The sequence below is a fragment of the Ranitomeya variabilis genome, chromosome 4 (genome assembly GCF_051348905.1).
Source record: "Ranitomeya variabilis isolate aRanVar5 chromosome 4, aRanVar5.hap1, whole genome shotgun sequence".
Classification (NCBI taxonomy): Eukaryota; Metazoa; Chordata; class Amphibia; order Anura; family Dendrobatidae; genus Ranitomeya; species Ranitomeya variabilis.
In genome coordinates, this window is record NC_135235.1 from 388231158 (window position 1) to 388258105 (window position 26948).

Sequence of the window (26948 nt, forward strand, 5' to 3'; positions counted from 1 at the left end):
AGGGAGATCTGATCTATACAGATGATAGGTCTGTATTAAGGGGGTCTGATATGGGAGATCTGATATGTACAGATGACAGGTCTGTATTAAGGGGGTCTGATCTGGGAGATCTGATATGTACAGATGATAGGTCTGTATTAAGGGGGTCTGATATGGGAGATCTGATATGTACAGATGACAGGTCTGTATTAAGGGGGTCTGATATGGGAGATCTGATATATACAGATGACAGGTCTGTATTAAGGGGGTCTGATGTGGGAGCTCTGATATATACAGATGACAGGTCTATATTAAGGGGGTCTGATGTGGGAGATCTGATATATACAGATGACAGGTCTGTATTAAGGGGGTCTGATGTGGGAGCTCTGATATATACAGATGACAGGTCTATATTAAGGGGGTCTGATGTGGGAGATCTGATATGTACAGATGACAGGTCTGTATTAAGGGGGTCTGATGTGGGAGCTCTGATATATACAGATGACAGGTCTATATTAAGGGGGTCTGATGTGGGAGATCTGATATGTACAGATGACAGGTCTGTGTATAGGGGGGTCTGATCTGGGAGATCTGATCTATACAGATGATAGGTCTGTATTAAGGGGGTCTGATATGGGAGATCTGATCTATACAGATGATAGGTCTGTATTAAGGGGGTCTGATATGGTAGATCTGATATGTACAGATGACAGGTCTGTATTAAGGGGGTCTGATCTGGGAGATCTGATATGTACAGATGACAGGTCTGTGTATAGGGGGGTCTGATCTGGGAGATCTGATCTATACAGATGATAGGTCTGTATTAAGGGGGTCTGATATGGGAGATCTGATCTATACAGATGATAGGTCTGTATTAAGGGGGTCTGATATGGTAGATCTGATATGTACAGATGACAGGTCTGTATTAAGGGGGTCTGATATGGGAGATCTGATATGTACAGATGACAGGTCTGTATTAAGGGGGTCTGATCTGGGAGATCTGATATGTACAGATGATAGGTCTGTATTAAGGGGGTCTGATATGGGAGATCTGATATGTACAGATGACAGGTCTGTATTAAGGGGGTCTGATGTGGGAGATCTGATATGTACAGATGACAGGTCTGTGTATAGGGGGGTCTGATCTGGGAGATCTTATCTATACAGATGATAGGTCTGTATTAAGGGGGTCTGATATGGGAGATCTGATCTGTACAGATGATAGGTCTGTATTAAGGGGGTCTGATATGGGAGATCTGATATGTACAGATGACAGGTCTGTATTAAGGGGGTCTGATCTGGGAGATCTGATATGTACAGATGACAGGTCTGTATTAAGGGGGTCTGATGTGGGAGATCTGATATGTACAGATGACAGGTCTGTATTAAGGGGGTCTGATCTGGGAGATCTGATATGTACAGATGACAGGTCTGTATTAAGGGGGTCTGATGTGGGAGATCTGATATGTACAGATGACAGGTCTGTATTAAGTGGGTCTGGTGATAGACGTCTCCTCAGACAGGGCCATGGTTGGTGACACTGCACTATTGGCAGTGTATTCTCTGGCAGCACACAGGTGCCCAAGCTCTTTATTGCAGGGTCCTTACTAGCTGCCGATGGGTAATACGTGACATAACCTCATGTCTCCTATGGAAACAGAAACATAATAAAGAGATTACAGCTCACTACGTGCTAGCTCTAGAGCCGGGAGTCACAGTAATCAGCTCTAGAGCCGGGAGTCACAGTAATCACATGACCAGATATCACCACGTGACATTTCCGACCACAAACCGGAAGCGCACAACGCCACAGTGGGGAGGCACGTGACGTGGAGAAGCTCCCTGCGGTCAGGCAAGGGAAGCAGCATGGAACGCACAAGTATGAGCGCCTTGGAACGCAGCACCCGGAAGTGATTCTTACAGCGATTTCCTGCACGTTTATCTGTGGCGGAGCTCAGGCTGGTTCGGCTCTGGGTGACGGGTCCTCACTCTCTGGTATGTATTTTCAGTTTTATAGCTGTCAGTAGGGGGCAGTACGAGGCCAGTGCAGACGGCCATTAAAGAAATACATATAGGCAGTGAGTGGGGTCTTAACTGGTTCATTGGATGAGATGCCCTCAATTGGTCTGATGTTGCAGGCAGAGTAAGTGCTATTGGAGTGCCTTCCCTGGCACAGGACTATATGATGATGAGCAATGCGGCCACATCCTCAGCCTTCTGCACTCTTGATTGGCCGGGAGGCGTCCTTATTACCCCACTGTACTGCCCCCTATCTGACGTGCTCCGCCACTACAGAAAGCCACCACCTGGGATGCGCAACCAGCTTGGGGTCAAGGGCCACCCAATTGTCAACCCCATGGGCCGCAGTATTACCACAGTGTTACCTTCTGAGACATTTCTTGCATATTGAAAGTATGTGCAATAAATATCTAAAAGGTGCTGGTTCCATGTTTAGTACTCCAACCTATCAGGAAGGGGTAGAGGCAGCCTTCTCATGGGTGGGAGTCCAAAAAGAAGACCATGCCTTCAGCTCTCCACATTGTAGTATTCACGTGATGCTGAAAGTCGAGGGCTTCCCTTCTACTAAATCCAATGAATACGCAATCACCAGGCCACATCTACACCGCATTTATCCCTCAGGCTGCCCCAGAAAGGACCACACAGCACACCTTCCATAAGTACCCATCCAAACGGTGCTATGCACTATGGGTCTTCTCCATGGGCTGCACAGAAGGGCATAGCAGGCCTCATATGGCCCCCAGGCTGCAGGTTGTCCACTCCTGCTTTATATGGACCTCAAATAGGACTACCATTTGAGGTGGACCTGCTTGAGATGAATTGCTCTTCTATAAAATCACGCTTACCCAATAGCTGGGCTTTTGTTGGGGGGCTGACTTTGATGTTGAGGAAGATGAAGCTCTTGGTCACTATAAGGCAGTGTTCCCCAACTCTGGTCCTCAAGAGCCACCAACATGTCATGTTTTCAGTATTTCCTTAGTATTGCCCAGGTGATAATTGCATTCAGGGCCGGCGTCAGCTCCCGGCGTACCCGGGCAACTGCCGGGCCCCTGAACAAGTGGGGGGCCCACTTGGCCGGGACAAGAGGGAGCCCTGGCCGCTCCCCCAGCAGCTTCGGCACTACTTGAGCTCAGCGTCACTTAAACAAACATGGTCGCGCACAGTGCACTCTGCAGCTGTAGTAATGACGCGGCCGGGCAGACACACAAGCAAAGTTAAAGGCACAGTGCCGGCCCGACCGCATCATTTAGTAGCAGACACAGCTGCAGAGTGCACTGTGTGCGGCCATGTCTGACGGCCATCAAACAGTGCGCCCTCCATAGCCACATGCCAGAGCAGCCTGATGGGCGACAAGCCAGGGGGAGGTGAGTGAGGCTTGTGTCTGTCTGTGTATGCATGTATGATGTGTATATCTGTGTGTATGACTGTATATATTTATGTATTTTTGTGTATTTGTCTTCAAATATATGTATGTACATATCTGCGTATTGTGTGTGTGTGTGTGCATGTCTGCGTATTGTATGTGTATATCTGCGTATTTTACTGTATGTGTGTGCTGTGCATGTCTCCGTATTGTGCGTGTGTGCATGTCTGCGTACTGTGTGTGTGCATGTCTGCGTACTGTGTGTATGCATGTCTGCGTACTGTGTGTGTGCATGTCTGCGTACTGTGTGTGTGTGTGTGTGTGTGTGCATGTCTGCGTACTGTGTGTGTGTGTGCATGTCTGCGTACTGTGTGTGTGTGTGCATGTCTGCGTACTGTGTGTGTGTGTGCATGTCTGCGTACTGTGTGTGTGTGTGCATGTCTGCGTACTGTGTGTGTGTGCATGTCTGCGTACTGTGTGTGTGTGTGCATGTCTGCGTACTGTGTGTGTGTGTGTGTGCATGTCTGCGTACTGTGTGTGTGTGTGTGCATGTCTGCGTACTGTGTGTGTGTGTGTGTGTGTGTGTGTGTGTGTGCATGTCTGCGTACTGTGTGTGTGTGTGTGCATGTCTGCGTACTGTGTGTGTGTGTGCATGTCTGCGTACTGTATGTATGTGTATGTTTACGTATTGTGTGTGTGCAGATATGCCTATGTGAAGGATGAGGGGGAAGGCTAGGCCCTGTGTAGTATATCTATATTTCTCCTCCATATCTGTGCATCATGAATCGTGGTATGTGGGCCCACTGAGACTCTTTTGCCCGGGGCCCACAAAAACCTGGAGCCGGCCCTGATTGCATTACTTGGAAAGACAATAATTCCATCACCTGTGCAATACTAAGGAAATCCTGAAAACATGACCTGTTGGTGGCTCTTGAGGACTGGAGTTGGGGACTTTACGTTAAGCAAACTGAAATCTTTCTGGGATACCTTATAGTATAAAGTATCACAGAAAGATTTCAGTTTGCTTAACGTAAAAGAAAGTTAAAAGGGTATTCTCAGCTTGTGTATTCAGTAGCTCCTAGCTCTGCAGTGTCCTTACTACTTTCTAGTGGTGGGTGGGTGAACACTCCTCCTTGAGTGACAGTCCGGGTCATTAGCAAATCGGTAGCATTAGCAGAACTTGTTCTGATGTTATAGTTCTACTCAAATACCTTCAGCTATCAGTGGTTTGTTCTGACGCTACACTGTTTTCACTGTATTGACACACAGAAATAATATGGCATTTGGAAAAGCACACAGCTCAGGAAAGTGAAAGCCTCAATTAGTAGAATTGCTCAGAAAGCAGCCAGTGATGTGGGTTAATAATTTTGCAAGATTTATCACAGCAGCTTGTCGGAGCTCAGAGAGAGGGGCAAGCTAACTGCTGTATAGAGATCTATGTGCTGAAGGGAGGTGGCTGGTATGTTAGGAGTTAACTCCTCTCCTGGAATATGTAACTTCTATGCACAATTGGTTGAGCTACATGGAAACAAGCTGTACATTATGCAAGACAAAAGCTCTCTCATGCAGGAGAAGGCCAGTAGATAGAAAAAGCAAGTAAATGGCAAACCTGCTTATTTTCATGCTGTTTACCTAACTAAAGCAATTTAATTACATGAGAATATATTTTGAATGGATTCATAATTAAGATACATGTTTTTCTCAGAGAAAATGTATTGGCATCAGCCAGATGCCCAAAATGACTTTTAAACTCTAAGATGTATTAATTCTAATAAAAAGGAAAGTGGTAACCACTCTTTTCTTCTTCCAGAGAGAGGTGCCTTCCGCCACTACCATCAGGACTCTAGTCCACTCTCAGGGTCTTCAGGATGGATGTGGACGGCAGTCAGCTGAATAATAGCGCATTAAAGCTTGCCTTAGAGATCATGTTCCTGCTGACGGGAGAGGTGAGGGATCCAATTCCTTTAAGTCCCTTTTCTTTCTTGACTTGTGCTGACACTGGTTTTTTGGGGGGTTTTTTTTGCTTCAAATTCACCAAATTGGCACATGCGAGGGATGAATTTTGTGCAAAGCACTTTTTTCTGTATTTAACTGGTTTTGAGACGTTTCAGTGGGAACAATGTTGCAGAAAATGAGCCAATATGACTGGCATACATCACTCCAGGGGTGACTGGAATAGAGTTTGCCAAATGTTGTGATTTTTTTTTTTTTGTTACATTTTATGAATCTGCAAAAAAACAGCTACACTGAGGTAAAAATCAGAAACCTAGCTCAAAAAAGACAACTTGGGAAAAAGGAGCAAATTGTTTTATGGATTTGTCGTAACTCAAAAAGTAATTGAGATATATTTTTAATTTAGTGTCGCTAATCTGCAGCTTTTCATCCCAGAATCCACAGGAATGATGGTTTTAAAATCCAAAGCATGTTCATTATTCCGTGTAAATATTTTACATTCCGAAAAGTAACTCATTCAAGTACATTCACACCTAAATAGTGACGGATCCTCTGTGTGCAAACAGATCCTTATGGTTGGTGTTAAAAAATGCCATCTGAATGCTCCTGATATGCTGCGATCAGTGTACCAGCTGTGTATATGTAGCAATATCTCTAACGTGGCATTGTGCGGAATATAGAAAACTCTTTGGTCACCCACCTGCATACAAGTACACGGTTTTACTGGGAGAAGGTTGCACAGGTTCTGGAGCTGAGGATTAAAGATGGCTTTCACTTAAATAAAAGGCACAGATAAATGGCCTATATCCGTTTTATAGTAACTAATGCTGTTTTCTTTTAGGTTTATATCATCATTAAAAAGCTTGGTGATGGTGCAACGTCGGGCAGCATTCCCCATGTGTCCGAAGGATGGAGCCTGGCCCAGAACACACTCATGGTGCCTTCACCTCAGCCAGAGAAGAGTGAGAAGAGCTGCGATGAGAAAATCCTAGAACTCACCAAAAAGATCATAGCGCTGCTGACCAGAGAGGTGAGTGATGCTAGGACCTTCAGTCCTTCCACCAGGGGAAGAGTCTGGATGGTGACTGTGTCGTTGTATTTGTCAGGTTCCTATGAGGAGTCAAGATGTCACTGTCTATTTCTCTATGGATGAATGGGAGTACTTAGAAGAACACAATGATTTCTACAGGGACATCATGATGGACAATCAGCAGACCTTCATATCAACAGGTAGCAGGAGGTTTTCAGCAATTGTGAAGGGACTCTCTCAGCAGGTTGGTGTATGAAATCTGAGAGCAGCTTGGTGCAGGGGCAGAGACCTTGATTCCAGCGATGTCACTTGCTGGCCTGCATGTTGTCATTATGATGCCTAAAGAGAAGTCTCGCACTCAACTTAAGTATTTTTGATTTGCAGATTTTATTAGTACTGAGGTAGCACTGGAAACGTTTCAGCCTTTGTCAGGCTTTCATCAGTCACTACGACATTTAGAATGAAAAAAAATAATGAATATAATACAGTGTACAAACAAACGTATAAATAAAACAAAAGTATATACAGATATACATAAGATATAATGAGAGCCAAAAAATTGCAGAATTACGCAAACAGTCATGATATGGCAGTGAAATCATGCATAACAATCTCGCTCAATATGTAGATTCAATGACAATTGTGGACGAAGCATATTGTGAAAGAAACACGTACCGTGCTGTGCCTTTCAGAGTATGTAGATAGTACTCATAAATAGGACGCCGATCAAGCGTGATGCCTAGTGTGGCATGAGAAGAAAACAGTAGTTTACAAATCGTAAAAGGACATGAGTAGAAGAGCTGGGGTGGGGTCATTCCATATCAAGTGATCCAAATATGAATATTTTTTTTACCTGACGTCTTTAGATTTTTTTTATTTTTTGTTTTTATGAAGTACAACTTTAGTTAATTACAAATTAAAAGTTTAGAATTTTTTCCTTCATCAGTTAATTTTTTACAGATTTTTAAAGTTTAAAAAAGCGCAGATTTTGGCCTGGTATGGCTTTACATTTTTTATCATATCTCGGGCTAGAATTAAGATAAAGAGGTGGGAGAGGCAGCATTTTTCTCAGAACGGTACTGGCTTTCATTTGATATGTCACAAGACTATGTTTCTTTATATTTGGTTTGGTGAAATCTAATTAAACATTTTGATGCACAATTCTGAAAAAACGTATGTTTTAAAATTTTGAAAACATGCATGTGTGTTACTTGTGTCCTTGTTTATATTTGTACAGGGATTCAACTTGGGACCTATCACATTTGTATTTTTTTTTAAGCCTTGAATCATCTGATTTTATGTTTGTGTGAGTTTCTTCCTTTTTTCTTTTAAAATTATAACTTATTGCATTCAACATTTATATGTAACAATAAAGAAACGCAAAAAACAAATACCGAAGTGCCAGAATAAATACCTCTTAATCATCATAACAACTTGCTCAGCATTTTCAACCTGAATGCATTGAACAAGCCAAAAGAAAAAAGGTGATCACATCCTCAAGTGTGGTTTTCTAAATACAGTCTGATCCTAATTATATGTTAAAAACAAGATTAAAAGAACCAATATTTTTACCACCTATTTATACATGGAACATTTTTTTTTTCTACTATATCACTAAACATGTCATTTCTGAAGTGTTTAAGAAGAATAGTCCAGTAGTTAAATCCTCGTACTATAAAATATGAACTAATCAAACAATTAATAGTAGGTTTTTACACTGGCCTTCTATCATCAATGTGTCCCTTCTAGTGGGTGAAATGTCATCTTGCCCATAAGCGCTCACTAGCAATGGCCGTTTCCTTTTGTGTCAGAGTATGGACGGCTGTCATGGCGCTCGGCTCCACCTGAGTTAATATCTGATTTTTGTAACTTTTACAATGTCTGGTTTTCTTGGATACACAAAGGACGGCGCTGGACCAGAAGGTGCAGAAGAGTCACTTCTACGTCTTCATTTTCACAATCTTTGGAGAGTCCAGTAGCCGCCACCAGCGCCGATCATATTCACAGGTCACATCACCAGTTGTGTCATCCATGGCCGATCTTGTGCCGCCTTCTACCACGTCATGGACGTCACTGTCTTTATTTCCACTACATGGGATGACAGTCCGGTATTGCTGAGTCCCTGTGATGGGTTCTGCTTCCTGTAACCAATATAACAAACTCTCCTCCTCCCCGTAGTCCTGGTTTGTACAATACATGAACTGGATGTTAGAGTATTTTTCTCCCTCCATTTGAGGAGTTGCCTGGGTGATAAGATTTGGTGTGAATACGGCCCGAGCTGCCGGCCTGTCATCTGCTCTGTAGTCACCGTCTACCCCTGGTCATTCTCAGCCCTAACAAAGCTTCTCTGTCCTCTCCTGCTTCTAAGCTCTAACATAATAAAATAATACAGTAATATCTAGCAATCATGGATTATTTGGTAAATATGGACCCCACACTGTTAGACCACAGGCTGAACAGATCTGAGATCAAGATTTTTGAACTGACACTGTAATAGTTTTATTTTTTAAAATATGATCCCACCACGATCCCAGCTTGTATTTTGGTGCAGAAGTGGCTAGGAGCATAACAGGCACATGTGCAGTTTTTGAAATTTTTAAATTAAACGTTTTTTTCGGAAATGCGTTTTAAAGTTTTGCGCTTGCGTTCGCATAGGTAAAATATTATTAAAGATACTCTTGTGACATATCTGGTGAAAGCCTGTACAGTTCTGAGTAGAATGGTGTTTATTTTGTTTCTCTATCTCTTTTCTAGCCTGAGTTATGGGGAGAAATGTAAAGGCAGGCAACACCGAATTTTGCAGTTTTTCCGAACTTTGAAAATCAATAAAAAATTTAAAAAAAATATCTAGAATTTTTTTTTCTTCACATTTTGCATTCTCTGACACACTATTACCAAATAACAAAATCTCAAAAGAATTAAAAATATAGTGGTAAAAATCATTGGTTCACTTGACATGGAATGACCCGGTGGATATGATCGTACTCACAGTGGGTAGCTGTCTTGTATAGAGGTGGAGTGGTTAGTACAACAGAATACGAAGGAGCTATGAGAAATGATAGTAACAGAAGGAGGAGGAATGTTGAATATATGATATTTATTATGTCCTACATTGAAAATGTCAGATTTGCCATCATATGTATGTATACCTCAAAAGCTCATGTATGGGGCTCAGAGATAATCCCCTCTAATGGCCAGCTATGGCTATAGGAACCGGGGCTGAAAGGGAATATAATAATACAGCTTAGCCACGTGCTTACAGGATAGGGGCTGTGGTCTTAGGCGTGTGCGGTATGTTACCTGGAGGGAAGCCCTTCTGCTGCGCGAGATTACCTCTCCGACGCGGTGTCCACCGCTCGTCTGTGAGGTGCATGTGCGCGGTGCTATTTAAGCCCCCGTGCTAGCGTTGTAGTAAAACGCCGAAACCGGAAGTGACGGAAGCTGACCCGGCCAGGGCGGAAGTGCATGGCCGTGCGTGTCACCTACAGTTATGCGTACCACCAGGGTAGCGCAGATGTGTATCTGACTCAAAATAGAGTGCAATTCATATAGGCGGATGTAGAACATCAGATGGGAGGTGGCGGGACATATAAAACATAGGTACTTAAAACGGAGTACAGAATATGTGTTGTAGCTGTGGATGGGCGGAGTGGAGAGGGGAGGAGACCGATGTAGGGATGTAACGCCCTCAATCCTGTAATGCCTGGGAGTAATGTGAAGAGGGGATAGACAAAGAGGGAGTGCTGTGGGATACTGTGAATTATATAGAGAGAGATATAGGAGGAGTAATAGACATAGTATATGTGAGAGTATACATATACAGCAAGGCGCAGTTTGTGAGTGGCAGATGGTCTATATAGTGATACACATGCGTGGACTAGGTAAAATGCCCTCAATACGAGTGCCGATGGTAACAGTGGATCTGAAGGTGCATCCGTGGTGAGTGGTGGCACGGAGAGATGTGCTCGATCCAGTGATGGCAACAATTCATGATGTATCGACCGCCGTTAATACAGACGATTCTAAAAAATAAAGGCATATGTCAGTCCAAATACACACGAAAAACTGTATAATCAGAGATATTTACAACAAATATACGGTAACAGTTATATAGATACACATTATCCTTAGATGAATGCGGACAACTCGTATTCTCTGTTGAGTCCTTTTGGTGATAATGTATCCAAAGCGTGAATCCAATATGCCTCACGTTTCTTGAGCATAAGTATCCTGTTGCCCCCCCTGCGTTGTATAGGAACGTGCTCCAGGACTTGAAACCTCAATTGTGAGATGCTATGTCCTGATGTATGGAAATGATAGGGTAGTGGTAGCAAAAGATTTTTGCAGCGGATGGTAGATTTATGCTTGGACACTCGGTCCTTAATTGGTTGTGATGTTTCTCCCACATACAATAGGCCGCAAGGGCACTTGATTACGTAGATCACATATGAAGAGTTACACGTAAAATATCCTCTAATTTTAAATTCCTTGCCCGAGTGTGGGTGTCTGACCACGTTACCTTTCAGGACGTTATTGCACTGAACACAATTTAAGCAAGGAAAAGTGCCATCCTTTGGGGTGCCTAAAAAGCTTTGTCTAGTGAGGGTATTTGTGCCGATGTCCGCTTTAACTAGATTGTCCCGTAGGCTGGGGGCTCTTTTAAAACATGGAAGGAACGGGTGTTGAAATTCCTCAACACTTGGGAAGGCATTGGAGAGAATGGACCAGTGACTCCGTATGGCCCTATGCAGTTTGTACATAAACGGGTGGAATGAGTGTACAAATGGGATGCGTGTTGTGGTGTCTGTTCTCGGTCTGTGGGTAGTGGTCCTGGATGTTTCAAGGAGGGATGAAGGGTAACCCCTCGCTCTGAACTTATGTGTCATCTCTCGTATGCGTTGTTCCCTGGTATCGGTGTTGGAAACAATGCGTTGTACCCTCTGGTACTGGGCCTTGGGTATAGATTTTTTGGTGGATGGGGGGTGAAGACTCTGAAAATGTAGTAGACTGTTGCGGTCAGTGCTCTTGGAATATAGATCTGTGCTTAGAAGTCCGCTCGAGTCTTTCACTACCAATGTGTCCAAAAAATTCATTTTCCACAGATCATAATTCATGGTGAAAGTGATGCCTGGCCAGGATGTATTCAAGAATAGTAAGAAAGTATGGAGAGATTCTTCAGAGCCACGCCATACGCAGAACACATCATCTATATATCTCCTCCATACGATGACATTATCCCTAAACAGGGGGCTTGGATATATGGTACTTTCCTCGAAATGGATCATGTATGCGTTTGCGTATGGAGGTGCTGCGTGCGATCCCATCGCGGTCCCCCGTTTTTGTAGTAAAAACGTGTCTTGGAATAGAAAACAGTTAGATGTGAGTATGATTCTTAGGAGATCAATACACAATGATACTTGGTCTGAGTCTCTATCCGTGCCTTCCAATAGGTGGCGTACCGAGAGGATGCCCTCATCATGGGGGATGGAGGTGTAAAGATCCCTCACATCGAGGGTTACCAAAAGGGCGTCTGTGGGAATGACGTTAATTTCCCCAATCAGGTGTAAGAAGGACCCCGTGTCTAATAAAAAAGATTTAGACTCCTGTATAAGGGGGGTGAGTATTCGCTCCACGTATCTTGCCATGGGGTATAGTAACGAGTCAGTGGAGGCCACAATGGGTCTCCCTGGTGGATTTTCTAGATTTTTGTGGACCTTTGGTAGTGTATAAAAAACAGGTATGATGGGATTTGGATTTAAGAGAAAACTACATGGTCTCACAATTGAGGTTTCAAGTCCTGGAGCACGTTCCTATACAACGCAGGGGGGGCAACAGGATACTTATGCTCAAGAAACGTGAGGCATATTGGATTCACGCTTTGGATACATTATCACCAAAAGGACTCAACAGAGAATACGAGTTGTCCGCATTCATCTAAGGATAATGTGTATCTATATAACTGTTACCGTATATTTGTTGTAAATATCTCTGATTTTTTCGTGTGTATTTGGACTGACATATGCCTTTATTTTTTAGAATCGTCTGTATTAACGGCGGTCGATACATGATGAATTGTTGCCATCACTGGATCGAGCACATCTCTCCGTGCCACCACTCACCACGGATGCACCTTCAGATCCACTGTTACCATCGGCACTCGTATTGAGGGCATTTTACCTAGTCCACGCATGTGTATCACTATATAGACCATCTGCCACTCACAAACTGCGCCTTGCTGTATATGTATACTCTCACATATACTATGTCTATTACTCCTCCTATATCTCTCTCTATATAATTCACAGTATCCCACAGCACTCCCTCTTTGTCTATCCCCTCTTCACATTACTCCCAGGCATTACAGGATTGAGGGCGTTACATCCCTACATCGGTCTCCTCCCCTCTCCACTCCGCCCATCCACAGCTACAACACATATTCTGTACTCCGTTTTAAGTACCTATGTTTTATATGTCCCGCCACCTCCCATCTGATGTTCTACATCCGCCTATATGAATTGCACTCTATTTTGAGTCAGATACACATCTGCGCTACCCTGGTGGTACGCATAACTGTAGGTGACACGCACGGCCATGCACTTCCGCCCTGGCCGGGTCAGCTTCCGTCACTTCCGGTTTCGGCGTTTTACTACAACGCTAGCACGGGGGCTTAAATAGCACCGCGCACATGCACCTCACAGACGAGCGGTGGACACTGCGTCGGAGAGGTAATCTCGCGCAGCAGAAGGGCTTCCCTCCAGGTAACATACCGCACACGCCTAAGACCACAGCCCCTATCCTGTAAGCACGTGGCTAAGGCTACTTTAACACTAGCGTTAACTGCATTACGTTGCAAATGCGTCGTTTTGCCGAAAAAACGCATCCTGCAAAAGTGCTTGCAGGATGCATTTTTTCAGCATTGACTAACATTAGCGACGCATTTGCGACGCAATGACACACGTCGCAGCCGTTGTGCGACGGTTGCGCCGTGCTGTGGCGGACCGTCGGGAGCAAAAAACGTTACATGTAACGTTTTTTGCTCCCGACGGTACGCTTTTTCCGACTGCGCATGCGCGGCCGGAACTCTGCCCCCACCTCCACGCACTTCCCCGCACCTCACAATGGGGCAGCGGATGCGCTGGAAAAATGCATCCGCTGCCCCCGTTGTGCGGCGGAGACAACACTAGCGTCGGGGACCTCGGCCCGACGCACGGCGACGGGCCGAGCCTGATGCTAGTGTGAAAGTAGCCTTAGCTGTATTATTATATTCCCTTTCAGCCCCGGTTCCTATAGCCATAGCTGGCCATTAGAGGGGATTATCTCTGAGCCCCATACATGAGCTCTTGAGGTATACATACATATGATGGCAAATCTGACATTTTCAATGTAGGACATAATAAATACCATATATTCAACATTACTCCTCCTTCTGTTACTATCATTTCTCATAGCTCCTTTGTATTCAGTTGTACTAACCACTCCACCTCTATACAAGACAGCTACCCACTGTGAGTACGATCATATCCACCCCAGCTCTTCTACTCATGTCCTTTTACGATTTGTAAACTACTGTTTTCTTCTCACGCCACACTAGGCATCACGCTTGATCGGCGTCCTATTTATGAGTACTATCTACATACTCTGAAAGGCACAGCACGGTACGTGTTTCTTTCACAATATGCTTCGTCCACAATTGTCATTGAATCTACATATTGAGCGAGATTGTTATGCATGATTTCACTGCCATATCATGACTGTTTGCGTAATTCTGCAATTTTTTGGCTCTCATTATATCTTATGTATATCTGTATATACTTTTGTTTTATTTATACGTTTGTTTGTACACTGTATTATATTCATTATTTTTTTCATTCTAAATGTCGTAGTGACTGATGAAAGCCTGACAAAGGCTGAAACGTTTCCAGTGCTACCTCAGTACTAATAAAATCTGCAAATCAAAAATACTTAAGTTGAGTGCGAGACTTCTCTTTAGTTTACTATATGGTTTGGGTACCTAGTCTCTGCACCTGATAATAGCAGTGCACACGGTGTTTGTCATTATGATGCCGTCAGTGTTTTACCTGCTGCAGATCTACTAGTTCTCTGAATGCTGATCTCTTTATAACCCTACCCCCCACCACTGATTGGCAGATTTCTGTGTATACTTTGCATTGACAGTAAGCTGCTAATCAGTGGTGGCGTGGAGTCGGACTAGGAGGCATAAGACATCTAGTCATGTAGTGATAATTTCCTGCTGAAAAAAACCACTTATTGAAACAGCGACTCACAGACCAGCAAGTGACACATCACTGGAATCAGGGTCTCAGCTCCTACATCATGCTGCTCTCAGGTGACATAGCTAAAACCTTCTGACAGATTTCTTTTAAAGAAGAAAGCAGTTTTGAGGGGCCCATATATATTACACACACACAATCATGTGATGGTCACATATAATTTGGTTACCCGTCTGTTGCTACAGGTGGTTCCATTTGGGCAAATACAGAACCAGAGGCACGTCCCAGTCTTCCTCATTCTTACCAGGAAAATCACAATGGCACACAAGATCAGCAGGTGGTTTTAATGGTAAGTATTTCACAAACTCAGTCTTCATTGTATGGCATATTCATATTTTTGGATGTCCTGAACTTGTAAGAAAAAAATTACAATTTATGTTTGTTGGCAAATTAGATTAACCCCTTCACGACAGATGACTTATATTTACGTCATCGGCCATGTTTCTGCCTCTGATGTGGGCTTACCCCATGAGCCCGCATCTTTCTATGCACTTGATGGCTGAATTAACTCCTTAGTGATATAGACAATTTGGTACTTAATGACCAAGCTAATTTTTACAATTCTGACCACTGTCACTTTATGTGGTTGTAACTCTGGAACACTTTAACAGGTCCTGCTGATTCTGAGATTTTTTTTTTTTCGTGACCTATTGTTAGTGGTAACATTTCTTTGATATGAGTTGCGTTTATTTATGAAAAAACAGAAATATGGCAAAAATTTTGACCACAAAATTTGTTGTGCAATTTCTCCTGAGTACGCGCATAGCACAGCTCAGAAGGGAGGGAGCACCGTTTGACTTTTTGAACGCAAAATTGGCTGGAATCAATGGTGGCGCCATGTCGTGTTTGGAGACCCCCTGATGTGCCTAAACAGTAGAAACCCTCCAATTCTAACTCCAACCCTAACACACACCTAACCCTAATCCCAACCACAACTCTAATCACAAGCCTAACCCAACACACCCCTAACCCTAATGCCAACCATAACCACAACCCTAGCCCTTACAGACAACAGTGTTTTTACTTGCCAAACACGTCTCCCGTTTTTATATATATATATATATATATATATATATATATATATATCGTATACTGTATTTTTTGGATTATAAGACGCACTTTTTTCCCCAAAAATTTTTGGGGAAAAATGGGGGTGCGTGTTATACTGCGCATACACCTTACCGGCCGCGGTGCAGCAGGGTCCCTGGGTCGCTGCTGGAGGAGGCAAGAATGGTGCATTGCCGCAGGCTGGCATGAGGGGGCGTTTGAATGTGCGGCGCCGCGCTGCAGTGTTCAGTGCTGCGGGGGCTCTGCCGACACTTTGTGAAAGCCCAGAGCCCCCACAGTTATATGGTTTCCTATGCGGTATACTCCGGGAAAATGGCTGTCGGGGGCGCGGCGCATGTGCAGATGAAGATCTCTGCACCAAGATCAGCACTGAGATCTCATCTCCCGAGATCTTCATCTGTGCATGCGCCGCCCCCTGCAGCCGTTTTCTCACATCCGGACACCCCCTCACCCCAGCCTGCGGCCTGCAGCAACGCTCCATTCTTGCCTCCTCCAGCAGCGACCCTGGGACCCTGCTGCACTGCGGCCGGTAAGGTATATCCGCATTGTAAGATGCACCCCCATTTTTCCACCCAAATTTTTTGGGGAAAAAAGCGCATCTTATAATCTGAAAAATACGGTGTATATATAAAAAATTGGAGACATGTTTGGCAAGTAAAAGCACTGTTTTCTATGAAAGCAAATGTAAACAATAAAAGTACCCCTTTTGCATTCGGAATGACTCAATTTATAAAACTATCCCATTATTTAACCTGTAGGGTGAATAATGTAAAGAAAAAAAATAAACTGTAAGAATATTAATTTTTTTTGTGCCAATTTGATGAAAAAGTGATCAAATTGTCTTACATAAATAAATGGTTTCACTGAAAACATCACCTCCTCCCTCAACACAGAAAGACATAGTTCTGTTTGCCAGCATTAAAGTTACAGCTTTTATAATATGGCAATGCAAAAACTGTTTTTGTAAAAAAAAAAAAAATATAAAGTTTAGTGTGGAAAAACAGCAAAACAAAAAACCTGTATACTATAAATGTAGTATAACTGATCGTATGGACTCCAATGAAAAAAATTTCCTATCTCTTAATGCACAGTGAATTGTGTAAAATAAAAACAATTAATGAATTGTTGTGTTTTGTTCACTTTGCCACCCAAAGAAAGCAATAAAAAAATAGTAGTCTAGTATTGTACCAATAAAAACATCAGCTCTGCAAAAAATAAACTCTCAACCTTTTTAGTTTTCCGCCGAAAGAGCTTTCGCTCTCGGTATATGGCGGAAAACACAAACATTTTTTAAAACACTTTAGTCTGCAAAACATAAATCCTATATAACCCTGATATCCGTATAATCGGACTGTCCTGAAGAATCAAGTCGTCTTATTACATTTACCGCACATCGACCAGCGCAAAAGGTACCGTGTTTTTCGGACCATAAGACGCACTTTTTTCCCTCCACATTTGAGAGGAAAGTGTGGGTGCGTCTTATGGTCTGGATGTAACGTGGGGGGGGAGGGCAGCGGCGAGTGGGATCCACTGTGATCCCTCTCACAGGAGACAGAAAAATGTCCCCGCTGCAGGCTGGGGAAACCACTTATCCGGGACTAATGATTGAGCACTCCTCTGCTGGATAGCTCATCAGTGCTGGAGATGGGAGAACACACTTATCCGGGGCTAATGATTAAGCACTCCTCTGCTGGATAGCTCATCAGTGCTGGGGAATGGGAGAACACACTTATCCGGGGCTAATGATTGAGCACTCCTCAGCTGGATAGCTCATTCGTACTGGGAATGGGAGAACACACTTATCCGGGGCTAATGATTGCGCACACCTCCGTTGGCTAACTCATCAGTGCTGGTGATGGGAGAACTGTTGTGATCCGGTGACCTTGGAGCCGCATGAGAGACTTTCTCAGGAGTAGGTGGTACCTGTACTGACCGCAAACCCTAAACTAACACCGCAACTAGAAGTAGCCGTGGGATGTACCTAACAAGTCCTAGACACCTCGACACAGCCGGAGGACTAAATACCCCTATAGATGGAAATGGGAATTCTATCTTGCCTCAGAGCAGAACCCCAGAGGATAGGCAGCCCCCCACAAATATTGACTGTGAGTATAAGAGGAAAAACACACGCAGGCAGAAAAACGGGATTTAGCAAAAGAGGCACTTCTAGCTAAACAGAAAAGGATAGGACAGAATTCTAAGCGGTCAGTATTAAAATCCTAAAAATATCCACAGCAGATAATACAAATATTCTACATCTAACTGAAGACATAGAAAGTATATCTGCATCTCCTGAGAATCCAGCATGACTGAAAAATCCAAACAAAGTCTAAGCTGGACAAAAACACAATGAATTGCACAGAATTGCAAAGCACACTGCATGTGTGCACAGAGACAAAAAACAAGACACTTATCTTAGCTGAATTGGCAGCAGGGCATGAGGAGCCAGAGAGAGATGCAATCCCTCCAAGTACAATGGACAACTGGCATTGACTCATGGATCCTGCACACCTAAATACCTAATAGAGCTGCAATCAGCAGAAACACCTGCCCTGGATTACAACCCCAAGACAACTGCACTACCACCAACAACCACCGGAGGGAGCCCAAGAGCAGAATTCACAACAGAGAACACACCTATCCGGGACTAATGATTGAGCACTCCTCTACTGGATAGCTCATCAGTGCTGGGGATGGGAGAACACACTTATCCGGGGCCAATGATTGAGCACTCCTCTGCTGTATAGCTCATCAGTGCTGGGGAATGGGAGAACACACTTATCCGGGGCTAATGATTGAGCACTCCTCTGCTGGAAAGCTCATCAGTGCTGGGGATGGGAGAACACACTTATCCGGGGCTAATGATTGAGCATTCCTCTGCTGGATAGCTCATCAGTGCTGGGGAATGGGAGAACACACTTATCCGGAGCTAATGATTGAGCACTCCTCCGCTGGATAGCTCATCAGTGCTGGGGATGGGAGAACACACTTATCCGGAGCTAATGATTGAGCACTCCTCCGCTGGAGAGCTCATCAGTGCTGGGGATGGGAGAACACACTTATCCGGGGCTAATGATTGAGCACTCCTCCGCTGGAGAGCTCATCAGTGCTGGGGATGGGAGAACACACTTATCCGGGGCTAATGATTGAGCACACCTCTGCTGGAGAGCTCATCAGTGCTGGGGAATGGGAGGGGATCCCACTATTTTTGCTAACCATCCAAGCTAAGCAGACTGCTGCGGCATGGTATTATCAGGCTGGTAAGGTTCATGGATATTGAATCCTTGCCAGCCTGAAATACCAGTCCCAGTAGTCTGCTTTACTCTGGCTGGAACCAGAGTGGAACCCCACTCCATTTTTAAAAAAAATATTATTCATTTATTAAATGGGGCCTCTACTTCCATCTCAGTGCTTTCCTCCACTTCCTGTGTTATGTACTTCTAGCTGTGTTACAAGATTCACCATTATGTAAATAGTACACATGGGTAGTAAGCTGTGTTCCCGCACTTAATACGCATGTGGTTAGGAAAATAATGCGGTTTTACCGCATCTAATGATGGGGAATGGGTCGTTTACGTTGCGGAGACTGAAGGTTTCATCTACATAAATTGTTATGCTGTGGTCTGGAAAGACTCACCGCATGTCCGTCTCTGCGGGTGAGCTGCGGGCATCGGTGCACGCATAGTAGGCACTGGATTTCTTGAAATCCCACCCACTATGCTGTAACATGTGCACACTGCAGGTTGAACGCTCCGGATGTACGCAGCGTCCAACCCGCAGCGTTTACTGACCGTGGGAACATACCCCAATATATCTGCAAACAGGAAATCACTTTTTTTTCCTTCCCAGAAGCCAACTTTCAATTAGCTTTATTTCAAGTGGCAAAAAACACATGCAATGAAAAAATGCATCAAAAACGCATATAAAAAACACAGGTGGCCTGCCAGTGACCTCAGATGCAGATTTGGTGCAGATTTCACCTGTGTCAAATCCTGAGCAAATACTGATCCATTCCTGACCGTGGGAACATATCCTTAGATTTCCCAGGTGCCTAGAGCCACCACTAGAGGAAGCACAGTAGGATACCAGTCAGTGCTGTGCATCCAGTAAAATACTTACACGTCACTATGTTCTACGGTTTCACACTCCCTTAAATATGCAGTTTAGTTCTTAATGATAAGTCAGCATGTGGAAATGCCGACTTTTTACTGTTACCCAGCTTTTGATTTATAGCAGGTACAGGAGCTGACCTTTCTTTTTCCTCTTGCTGACTTATTAATAAACCTTTAATTACATATTTGTATTCCGTGGTATTACACTACTTTCTCAGAGTAAGGCCGGCGTCACACTTGGCGTAAGACAATACGGAACGTATTATACGTCCGTACTACGGCCGTAATACGGAGAAATGTTCCCAAAATATTGATCCGTAGTCAGGGTGTGTCAGCGTATTTTGCGCATGGCATCCTCCGTATGTAATCCGTATGGCATCCGTACTGCGAGATTTTCGCGCAGGCTTGCAAAACCGACATCTAATGGATTTATGTGCTCAAATTTTCGGGAAAACATATATACAGTATATATATATGTCATTGAGACATATATATATATATATATATATATATATATATATATATATATATATATATATATATATATATATATATATATATATATATATATATATATACATACATACATACATACATACATACATACATACATACATACATACATACATACATACATACATACATACATACATACATACATACATACATACATACATACATACACTAACCGGCCACTTTATTAGGTACACCATGCTAGTAACGGGTTGGACCCCCTTTTGCCTTCAGAACTGCCTCAATTCTTCGTGGCATAGATTCAACAAGGTGCTGGAAGCATTCCTCAGAGATTTTGGTCCATATTGACATGATGGCATCACACAGTTGCCGCAGATTTGTCGGCTGCACATCCCAAAGATGCTCCATACAAGGCAGGATGGATCCATGCTTTCATGTTGTTTACGCCAAATTCTGACCCTACCATCCGAATGTCGCAGCAGAAATCGAGACTCATCAGACCAAGCAACGTTTTTCCAATCTTCTACTGTCCAATTTCGATGAGCTTCTGCAAATTGTAGCCTCAGTTTCCTGTTCTTAGCTGAAAGGAGTGGTACCCGGTGTGGTCTTCTGCTGCTGTAGCCCATCTGCCTCAAAGTTCGACGCACTGTGCGTTCAGAGATGCTCTTAGGCCTACCTTGGTTGTAACGGGTGGTGATTTGAGTCACTGTTGCCTTTCTATCAGCTCAAACCAGTCTGCCCATTCTCCTCTGACCTCTGGCATCAACAAGGCATTTCCGCCCACAGAACTGCCGCTCACTGGATTTTTTTTCTTTTTCGGACCATTCTCTGTAAACCCTAGAGATGGTTGTGCGTGAAAATCCCAGTAGATCAGCAGTTTCTGAAATACTCAGACCAGCCCTTCTGGCACCAACAACCATGCCACGTTCAAAGGCGCTCAAATCACCTTTCTTCCCCATACTGATGCTCGGTTTGAACTGCAGGAGATTGTCTTGACCATGTCTACATGCCTAAATGCACTGAGTTGCCGCCATGTGATTGGCTGATTAGAAATTAAGTGTTAACAAGAAGTTGGACAGGTGTACCTAATAAAGTGGCCGGTGAGTGTATATATATATATATATATATATATATATATATATATATATATATATATATATTCTGTATTTATATTTACTTCAGCGCGATATCTGTGAAAAGCCGGTAATTCATTTGCCGGCTTTTCATTTCTCCTTCCCAAACCCGACAGGATATGAGACATGGTTTACATACAGTAAACCATCTCATATCCCCATTTTTTTTGCATATTCCACACTACTAATGTTAGTAGTGTGTGTATGCAAAATGTGGGCGCTGTAGCTGCTAAAATAAAGGGTTAAATGGCGGAAAAAATTGGCGTGGGCTCCCGCGCAATTTTCTCCGCCAGAGTGGTAAAGCCAGTGACTGAGGGCAGATATTAATAGCCAGGAGAGGGTCCATGGTTATTGGCCCACCCCTGGCTACAAACATCTGCCCCCAGCCACCCCAGAAAAGGCACATCTGGAAGATGCGCCTATTCTGGCACTTGGCCACTCTCTTCCCACTCCCGTGTAGCGGTGGGATATGGGGTAATGAAGGGTTAATGTCACCTTGCTATTGTAAGGTGACATTAAGCCAGATTAATAATGTAAAGGCGTCAATTATGACACCTATCCATTATTAATCCAATTGTTTGAAAGGGTTAAAAAACACACACACACACATGATTTAAAAGTATTTTAATGAAATAAACACAGCTGGTCCGTGTGTAATTCGTATTTTTCTCGCCCCCATAGACTTTCATTGGCGATTTTTTTTGCGCAATACGCTGACAAACGCAGCATGCTGCGATTTTGTACGGCCGTAGAACGTTGTATATTACGGATCCGTAATATACGGCTGATAGGACTAGACCCATTGAGAATCATTGTGCCGTATGTAATGCGAGTTTTACGGACGTAGTTTTTGCGCTCTTACGTCCGTAAAACACGCATGTGTGACGCCGGCCTAAGTCTGACACGCAGAATGAGCCTCTGCTAGGCCGGTATTCAGAAAGGAACTAATGGTCTGCCGTGTGGGAAAAACGCTGGGAATTGATCAGCAGGTTTTTCCAACTTAGTCTATGTAGCATATTGTGGAGACAGAGACCCTGATTCCGTTGATGTGTCACTTACTGGGCCACTGGCTGTAGTTTTGATAAAACCACTGTTTTAGCAACTGGAAGATTTATCACTAAAGAACTAGTGAAACTGCTGCCATATAGTCCTGCACATTCGTGAGCGCTATAGAACCCCGCCCCTATCACTGATGGGCAGCTTTCTGTCCAAGTACAGTGTACACAAAGATGCTGCTAGATCTGCAGCCGAGAAATCGGGGATTTTATAAAAATGACAGCAAACAGCCCAGTAAGTGACACATCACTGGATTTGGAGACTGTGCCTAGGTAGGAAAAACCTGGTGACTTATTCCTGTAAGCTCCCTCTAGTGGCTGTAGACAGCCAGATTTTTATGTTTTCATTGTATGCAGTAGATCTGTATCAGAAAAACAAAGCTCCATCTGGTATAGAGAAATGTATCATCAACTCTTGACCTACAAGCTACATAAGGTGGACATTTGTTTCCAAATTTTGACCAATTGTCTCTTGATGCACATACAGTGGGGCAAAAAAGTATTTAGTCAGTCAGCAATAGTGCAAGTTCCACCACTTAAAAAGATGAGAGGCGTCTGTAATTTACATCATAGGTAGACCTCAACTATGGGAGACAAACTGAGAAAAAAAAATCCAGAAAATCACAGTCTGTTTTTTTATCATTTTATTTGCATATTATGGTGGAAAATAAGTATTTGGTCAGAAACAAAATTTCATCTCAATACTTTGTAATATATCCTTTGTTGGCAATGACAGAGGTCAAACGTTTTCTGTAAGTCTTCACAAGGTTGCCACACACTGTTGTTGGTATGTTGGCCCATTCCTCCATGCAGATCTCCTCTAGAGCAGTGATGTTTTTGGCTTTTCGCTTGGCAACACGGACTTTCAACTCCCTCCAAAGGTTTTCTATAGGGTTGAGATCTGGAGACTGGCTAGGCCACTCCAGGACCTTGAAATGCTTCTTACGAAGCCACTCCTTCGTTGCCCTGGCGGTGTGCTTTGGATCATTGTCATGTTGAAAGACCCAGCCACGTTTCATCTTCAATGCCCTTGCTGATGGAAGGAGGTTTGCACTCAAAATCTCACGATACATGGCCCCATTCATTTTTTCATGTACCCGGATCAGTCGTCCTGGCCCCTTTGCAGAGAAACAGCCCCAAAGCATGATGTTTCCACCACCATGCTTTACAGTAGGTATGGTGTTGGATGGATGCAACTCAGTATTCTTTTTCCTCCAAACACGACAAGTTGTGTTTCTACCAAACAGTTCCAGTTTGGTTTCATCAGACCATAGGACATTCTCCCAAAACTCCTCTGGATCATCCAAATGCTCTCTAGCAAACTTCAGACGGGCCCGGACATGTACTGGCTTAAGCAGTGGGACACGTCTGGCACTGCAGGATCTGAGTCCATGGTGGCGTAGTGTGTTACTTATGGTAGGCCTTGTTACATTGGTCCCAGCTCTCTGCAGTTCATTCACTAGGTCCCCCCACGTGGTTCTGGGATTTTTGCTCATCGTTCTTGTGATCATTCTGACCCCACGGGGTGGGATTTTGCGTGGAGCCCCAGATCGAGGGAGATTATCAGTGGTCTTGAATGTCTTCCATTTTCTAATTATTGCTCCCACTGTTGATTTCTTCACTCCAAGCTGGTTGGCTATTGCAGATTCAGTCTTCCCAGCCTGGTGCAGGGCTACAATTTTGTTTCTGGTGTCCTTTGACAGCTCTTTGGTCTTCACCATAGTGGAGTTTGGAGTCAGACTGTTTGAGGGTGTGCACAGGTGTCTTTTTATACTGATAACAAGTTTAAACAGGTGCCATTACTACAGGTAATGAGTGGAGGAAAGAGGAGACTCTTAAAGAAGAAGTTACAGGTCTGTGAGAGCCAGAAATCTTGATTGTTTGTTTCTGACCAAATACTTATTTTCCACCATAATATGCAAATAAAATGATAAAAAAACAGACAATGTGATTTTCTGGATTTTTTTTGTCTCAGTTTGTCTCCCATAGTTGAGGTCTACCTATGATTTAAATTACAGACGCCTCTCATCTTTTTAAGTGGTGGAACTTGCACTATTGCTGACTGACTAAATACTTTTTTGCCCCACTGTAAGTGGTATTCTCCTGATACCCTACAATAAGCTAGCTCCGACATTCTGAGACTTTTAGAAAGCCCCCAGAAATTGGTCACACAGTTTGTGATTCTGTTGTATGGGTACAAATGTAAATGCCGCATAGGGTGCGGAGGATGCACGTGTACTGGTTCTCTGCTACCCAGCCAGTCAGACTTGTGACTGTCTGAAGAACAGTCCTCAGGAGGTGATGTTACTGGGGCTATCTCTGGCAGTGAGAAGTAGGGCTTACTGATGTGGGTATCAATATTTTTAAATACCTGTATATTATCTAGGATGGAGTCATGAAACGTATTAAAGTTGAAGCTGATGACGCATATCATATTAGTTATCCTCATCCATGCAAGGAGGAGGCTATTCCTACAGCTATATGCCCAGGTAAGAGCAAATCGGTGTGAACACATTGATTTATTTTGCTCGTTTTGGACTTGCTGCAATGTAGTGGTTACATTAGTCACATTATTTATATCGTGTAGAAACATCCGGAATCAGAAATGCATCAGAGGAGTGCCTCATTGATCCATATCTGATATGTAAGACCGAGTTGGATACAGGCTTTATGCAGGTATATATTTTTTGCTATTTATTCATGTTATTTATTTTTTTGCCAAATTATATGAATGTATTATGCTATAACTACTCAGTCTGCTGTACACGGAGGTAGACAAGGCACCACTGTTGCTGAATGCACTTGGTTTAATTAGATGCAGCATAAACCAAGCTAAAGCAAAAAAGTAAACACGGCCCTCTGGGCAAAACAAAAGGAAAATGATAGCACTAGCACAGTCCTTGTATTAGAAAGGATCAGCATGCTTGGTGTTAGCAAGACCCACGGTTCAGGCATAATCAAAAACACTTCTGGCATGTTCCTCTCCAGACACGGAACACTGCTGCATTTGGATGCCAGCTACTTGTGCCCCAGACCACACCCTGAGGTGGAGATAAGGTGGTCCTCCTCCCACCCGCTCTATGGATGTCCTCATAAAAGCCAGCCCATTTACAAATTAGCTTAATATCTCACAGCACTTAGTGTGCTGGAGGAAAAACTCTGGGTTATATATCACTGACGCCATTAAGTGTAGTGAAACCTATCTCCCCTCCAGCACTTTACCAGTTACTTTGTCACAGTATATGTAATGTATAGACACATGTCTTAGTGACAGGTTAGGGCATCAGCTCATGGGTCAACATCTCCTGGATGCGCTGGGCATTTTCAGACACAATTCTCAGCAGATAAGTTTGATGCAACTGGCTGTGACCAGTTTTATTGTCTTTGTACAAAATTCTGCAAAAGCAAAACACAAATTCTATAAAAGAAAAACTTGGCTGTCAGCCACTAACTATACACTCTTGAGAGCGAAGCGTGGTTAAAATTCCACGCCAATTCGCGGCCGGACTGTGCCTGTCGCTTATTGTTCGCGGCCGGCCACGTAGTATATAGCACAGCCCACGTAGTATATAGCACAGCCCATGTAGTATATAGCACAGCCCATGTAGTATATAGCAAAGCCCACGCAGTATATAACAGCCACGTAGTATATAGCATAGCCACGTAGTATATAGCACAATTTGCGGCCGGACTGTGCCTGTCGCTGATTGGTCGCACCCAGCCGGCCGCAACCAATCAGCGACACGGGATTTCCGTAACAGACAAACAGACGGAAGTGGACCTCAGAATATATTATATATTATATATATATATATATATATATATATATATATATATATATATATATATATATATATATATATATATATATATATATATATATATATATATATAATATTTTAGTGGTGAAAAAAAATCTGAAGTTTGCCCAAAAAAACATTTTGGAGTTGTCGCCATTTTGCAAGATCTATAATGTGTTCATTTTTTCATAGATGGGGCTGTGTGATGGGTTATTTTATGTGGGGTGAGACTGAATTTATTAATACCATTTTTTGATAGATGTGATGTTTTGATCGCGTGTTACAGCATTTTTTGTGGAAATGCAGTGACCAAAAAAAACATAATTCTTGAATTTTATTTGTTTTTAAAATCGGGTTAATTCATTTTCATATTTCGAAAGATCAGACTTTTCTTAACTCGGCGATACCACAAGTGTATTTTTTTAAATTATGTTTTATACTAGCTGAAGAGCCTGGCGTTGCCTGGGCATAGTAAATATCTGTGGTTAGTTATAGCACCTCACTTCTCTCATTTTCCCCCTCACATCTCTCATTTTCCCCCTCACTCCTCTCATTTTCCCCCTCACTCCTCTCATTCCCCTCCTAAAACTTGTCATTTCGACCTCACATCTGTCATTTTCCGATCACTCCACTATTTTCCCTCACTCCTCTCATTTTGCACTCACCTTTTC

At 43.3% G+C, this 26948-nt stretch overlaps 1 protein-coding gene across 1 annotated transcript in view; it reads left to right on the top strand.

The window, feature by feature from the left end:
• The first annotated feature begins 1782 nt into the window (after positions 1–1782).
• The window catches only part of LOC143764867 (uncharacterized), a 50939-nt gene continuing 25773 nt past the window's right edge, over positions 1783–26948 (top strand). The window contains exons 1-7 of the mRNA XM_077250916.1: positions 1783–1974; positions 5172–5307; positions 6156–6344; positions 6421–6544; positions 14821–14924; positions 24864–24966; positions 25065–25153. Of these exons, the coding sequence (XP_077107031.1) occupies positions 5230–5307; positions 6156–6344; positions 6421–6544; positions 14821–14924; positions 24864–24966; positions 25065–25153 (687 nt within the window). The 5' untranslated portion in view covers positions 1783–1974; positions 5172–5229. The remainder of the gene's footprint in view (positions 1975–5171; positions 5308–6155; positions 6345–6420; positions 6545–14820; positions 14925–24863; positions 24967–25064; positions 25154–26948) is intronic.